General features: G+C 40.7%; 1 protein-coding gene across 2 annotated transcripts in view; it reads right to left on the bottom strand.

The window, feature by feature from the left end:
• Positions 1 to 3142, bottom strand: part of LOC119292173 (transcription factor bHLH168-like) — a 5239-nt gene extending 2097 nt beyond the window's left edge. Inside the window, exons 1-3 of one of the 2 annotated variants that reach the window (XM_037571004.1) lie at positions 2989 to 3142; positions 2740 to 2913; positions 453 to 845 (exon numbers count right to left, since the gene is read on the bottom strand). In XM_037571004.1, coding sequence (XP_037426901.1) covers positions 453 to 845; positions 2740 to 2913; positions 2989 to 3012 — 591 coding nt within the window. In that variant the 5' untranslated portion in view covers positions 3013 to 3142. Of the gene's footprint in view, positions 1 to 452; positions 846 to 1735; positions 1857 to 2739; positions 2914 to 2988 lie in introns of those variants that run through there. The other variant, XM_037571005.1, reaches the window with a different exon arrangement.
• Between the last annotated feature and the right edge of the window lie 2426 nt (positions 3143 to 5568).

Genomic DNA, 5568 nt, shown 5'->3' with positions numbered 1-5568 from the left:
TTGGGTCTCTTGTTATGGCTCCACAGCTTTTGAGAAAATGTTTGGAGGAATCTATGGTTCCCATTTTCACCTATGGGTACATGGATGCACCGCTCTCATATTTTCTCTTACGATGTGCATTTTACTTGTATATATACGTCACTATTCAGTTTAATATAACACTAGAAACAAATGGGTACCCCTCAATAAATTATGGTCAAATATTTTTATAAGGCTACTGATACAAAGTTCCAAAAAGGAAGACTGTTTTTGGCACAAAAATCATTTAATTCAGAATCAGGTGCTTTTGAATACGAATCTAGTGATACGATTTCCATATAATATAAATTATATATTATAGGTGTAATTAATTATTGTTCAAAACTTGAATCCTTAAGACTCTTGTGCGCCATACATTTTGCAGATATATTTGCTAGTTGCAAAAGCAAAAGGCTGAACCTAGGTATACTTACCCGAGAGTGTATAGTGTAGAACATTTTGTGGCCAGCAACCGAGTGATTGGCGTTGATGATCTCAGCACCTTCTTCCTCATGGATGGTGATTACCTCATGGAGCTTGATCGGCCTCTCCATGCAGCATATTAGTCTCACCTCCATGCTTGAATCGTCGTGTTGCCGCACCTGCAATACCGGTTCCGATGCCTCCCAAGCTTTCTCTTCTTCTGGCGACCCAGGACCACTGCTTGTGGTAGTCGTGGTAGTGGGCGTTGGGATACTAGTATCTCCTTTTAATGTGTCGAAGGCCTGCACGGAGCTCCTCCTACGTTGTAGCTCATCGACCCTCTCCTTCAGCTTCTTGATGTATGACGCCCCAACATCCAGGCTGCCTAGCTGGGTCATTGTATCCTGAGTACACATTAAAGGAACAACAACATGAAAACATTACATGGAAGAATTTCAATATTTATTTCTTGACATGATTTACTTCGCTCAAATAACCTTATATTTTTAGATGATGGAAGAGTTCTATTTTTACCGATCTTTGCATTGTGATGCACAATCACACATAATCAAACCTTTTGGATTACAGAATCATCTAACATAAGATCAATTGTGGGTTTTGTTCAACGATATGTGGTACCTAAAGCAATCAAGAAAAGACTTGACTTCTTGGTTAGTAACTTCAATGATATGTGGTACCCATTTTCTGAGGAGACACCTTGGTCCTAACTAGCTTACCAATGTTCATGTTGTCCATCTTTGGGGTACCGAAGTGGTTAGGAAAAGACTTGACCTCTGTACATCTAGATTCTTCTTGCAATCTGATGAAAACAAAAGAAAATACCGCCTAACGAGATGCGGTGTTATTTGCAGACCTATAGACCAAGGTGGTCTTGGTCTGGAGGATCTCAAAATAAAAAATAAGTGTCTGCTCAGCAAATCGTTGTTCAAGTTACTTACTGAGGGTGGGGTCTGGCAGGAGTTGTTGAGAAATAAGTATCTCCATTCAAAATCCTTGTCTCGGGTTCAAGCCAAACCCGTTGATTCGCCATTTTGGAAAGGTTTGATGGGGTCAAAAATATATTTTTTTTGTAGAGGATCCTTTGTGGTGGGCATTGGCTTAACCACTACATGGCTGGGGGACGAGCCTCTAGCTTTGCAATACACTTATCTTTAAAACATTGTGAAAAGGAAGGAGGTTTCTGTTGCATCGGTGTTGGAACATGTTCCACTGAATGTTGCAATTAGACGGTCTCTCATCGGGGAGAAGTGGATGGAACAGTTGGCAGTTGCACCTTATCAATAGATTGATGATGGTCACCCCCAATGAAGAACCAGACACTTTTCCGTTGGAAGTTGATTTCCTCCGGTGTTTTCTCTTTGAAATCCATGTATACATACCTCATCAATGATGGCCTGCGTTTCATCGCAAGTATATTTCAAAGATTAAAGTTCCAACTACAATCAAGATTTTCTTATGGTAGCTAGATAGAAAAATGATCTTAACTAAGAATAACCTCAAGAAGTGTGAGTGACAAGGTTGCACAAATTGTTGTTTTTGTGGCAATGAAGAACAGATTCAGCATATTTTCCTTCAATGCCTTCTTGCCAAATTATTACAGTGTACTGTTCATGTCGTCTTTAATCTATCTCCACCTACAGGTAGTTTGAATATGTTTGCGTACTAGTTGGAGGGTATTCATCCTAGCATTAAGGCCCAGATTCATGTTAAAGTTTGTGCTTTACTTTTGGCTATGGAGAGTTGCCGCAATAATTGCGTTCTAACTTTTTAACCCGGTTGAATATTCAAACCTTTTACATGTCATTTTCAAAGCTATTAATTAGCTCCATACGTGGTCCTCCTGAGCTGGGAGGAGAGGGCGTTCACTGTCGCCGGGTGCTACTGATAGGAGATGGTCGCTCGGATTTTATTCAATCATTATATGGTTGGCATTCTAGTAATAGGATTTCTGAGGTAAGAGGATTCATATCTTTTTGTTACTTTTGGTTGATGTTGTTTTTTTTACAGTATGACCGTCCTACATGGCGCTTGTGTCGTTTTCTTCGGTTGGATACTGTAGAACATTGAATTAGATAAGGTAGGGCCATGTGCATCACTCCATGACCCGGGGTGTAATCCATCTTTTTCGGAAAAAAATCCATTAGTAGCTAAATATTCAAAATAAAGATCATGCCTTTTCGAGACGAAATCACAAGATAAACTTGGAGTGAAAAAGCTGGCTATCACGCTGCTCAGGCATGCTCCGGCCGCAATGAGAAGAGGCGTACGTGTTCTTACAGTGCTGGAGCAGCAGTGTTCTCTTGGGATGAGGGATGCGAGCTTCTCGCAGAGCCCCTTCATGCGCTTCCTCCTCTCCTTCTCGGACTCCTTCTTCTCCAGCAGCACCACCGCCGTGCCGCCGCTCGCCCTGCTCCTCTTCCCGCCCCTCGCCGGCTTCGCCTTCATCTCCATCTACATAGCTCACGAGGTAGAGATCAGCATGCATGCAGCCGGTATTAACGGGTATGAAGAAGAAAAGGGAGATACCGAGTTCAGAGCGCAGGCATTCATGGAGTAGCTCGGAGACCAAGAATTCCCAAGGAAGGAAAATGATGAGAAGGAGGACGAAGGACCAGTATACGGATAAGGGCCGGCCGGCCTATGGGAGTATGGAAAATATGCTATATATAAGGGCACATAACACGTAGCTAGTTTCAATTAAATGTGTGTAACTAAGTTATATGTGGCTATAGTAGTGCAATGCAATGCAGTACATACGTAACCGGAAAGTCACTTTTGATCCCCATTTTTTTAAGTTTGGAAATATTAATATTTATGGCTGAAAAAATCTGAAATTTTCTATACGTGCATATATAGATGTGTATTATATATCTAAGAAGTCCCATGGTTTGTATAGGAGATGCAAAAATAATAATTCAATAGTATTTTTTTTGTGACCAGATTTTTGTCCTATTTGTGTAGGATATAATATATTTTAGGACGAGTCTTAGGTCCCATCTAGATGAGAAATAACTATGTCTCATCTAACTTCTACACCGTTGGATTTTACATGGATATCCGTAGGGATTTTTTGTTTGGTTAATCAAGTAGTGTAGGATTAGATGATAATTAGCAAATCCGTATATCTTATTATTGGACAAAACTTAACAAGTGTATAGAGAACATTCATCCATATTTATGTAAAAATATATTATTATGAAAACTAAAAAAACATTTTGAGGTTTTTAAAATGAAGTGCTCCAATGCCCCCTGCTTCGAAAATATCAGTGTTTCTGTTATACTAGCAACATAGTATAAACGTGCTAACTGGGCACATGTTGCTGTTACAGAAACATTCAATGTGGTGACAAAGTGACAGCGGCGTATATTTGGAACCATCGGTTAAAGACAAGCACATGGTTATCGGGCATGGTCCATACATGAACATTATTGAGTGCAGGTCCCCTTCCCACAAGAAAAAAGCAGTAAATATTTTCTGAAAAAAAGATGCAGTAAGTGGAATGGAAACCCGCCGCACAAAAAGCAGTAGCTACATATATTCCCCGATGCGGAGAATAGAAAAATATTTCTGGCTCTCACATTACTTCACTCCGAGAAAGAGAAATAACTCCCGTGCTCGGCAAATATTTCTTTTGCTATGTTGTTGCAATATAATTGAACTGTTTCCTGTCAAATTTGAGAGAAGCATGCAGCACACAGTTCATCATCTTCTGACCGTGGAGCAGGCAGCTAGGTGCACGAGAAGCAATGGAGACCACCACCTCGCTCTTTGCCCAACACTGCCCATCACGCAGGGACCTCACCCTACCACGCAGACAGATCTACTACCATTTTACCATCTTTTTATCGCCAGTAAAATAGACTTGTTTTTTATTTCTGTACAATGTTACTGCCACACTCGAAGGGGGTCAACGCAAATACACTATGGCGTTGAGCTCAGTTTGACTAAGTATATGTCATAAGATAATATAGCATTAAAATTCATTCTGAATGGTATAATTTTATGGCACACAACTCATATAAGATTGTACTAATTGATAGTCAAAACAAATCGTAAATTGCTTGCGGGCCTCGTAAACCAAAAAGGAGGGAGCAAGCTTTTTCAGCATCAAGGTATATGACGTTGGCATAGCCAAGTTCAACGCCAGAGAGGCTGCCATTGGGCAAACGGTTTAAGTTTGGAAACATAAACTTTGGCACTCAGTTACTCAGTTTCAGCCAGGTCACAAAACGATGATACTGTTTTACGAAAATTTAGATGTGAACATTTCTAACCAACATACCTATACCCATGATATGTTTCAGATTCTTGGTAAAAAGATAAAAAATAAATTATCGTGATAAAAAAAAACAGGATTGATTTCTTTTGGAAGCTAGCTATGGCGCTTACACATGTCACGGAGGGATAGATGCAGACATCAGACAGGCAAACGTGTGGACGTACTAGATAATGTTTCTCACATGTGTATGCATGCATATGCATGCCGTCCAGATCGGTACGCCGTCGACAGGCCACAGGCGTAGCGTACAAACAAAAACAGCGAGCGCTAGCTACCAACGCAGCATCCATCTGGCTACAAGGTACGTATCTCCGTTTGTGAGCTGGCTTGGCTAGCATGGTCCAGGAGGCATTTGGAAACTTAGCTTTCCGATCGACTTAGCTACACAACCAGCCAACGATATGCTACATCTAGATAGAAAATGGCCACCGCCCGGAGCCCACAGCCAGCCGGTGCGAAAGCTACAGATCCCCACTCGTTTTAGTCATTGTTATGATCTCCTTTCTATTCCATTGTAGGATGATAGATGAGATGAATGTGGCCAGCAATTGCATTGGCCAACAGGTACTGTACAGTATAGTTGAATACTTGTAGGAGCATAACTTAAGCTTCACGTGGCATGTCTATTGACACTCTACACCGTGTGAGTCAGAACTGTAGCTGTCTTTTGGTTTTCCATTTGTCTTTAAAATTAGTACTGTAGGCTTTTTTACATCGAAGACACATGTTGTTCTTACATCCTACATTATTGTTATTTCTTAATTAAACTTCTAGGTGAGTGAGTCTGGGTGCATTGACAAGTTTTGGAGTACCACATATTCTTCAC

Source organism: Triticum dicoccoides, chromosome 4B, assembly GCF_002162155.2.
Source record: "Triticum dicoccoides isolate Atlit2015 ecotype Zavitan chromosome 4B, WEW_v2.0, whole genome shotgun sequence".
Classification (NCBI taxonomy): domain Eukaryota; kingdom Viridiplantae; phylum Streptophyta; class Magnoliopsida; order Poales; family Poaceae; genus Triticum; species Triticum dicoccoides.
The sequence above is the reverse complement of the archived record's forward strand: the minus strand, read 5'-3'. Positions and strand labels throughout refer to the sequence as shown.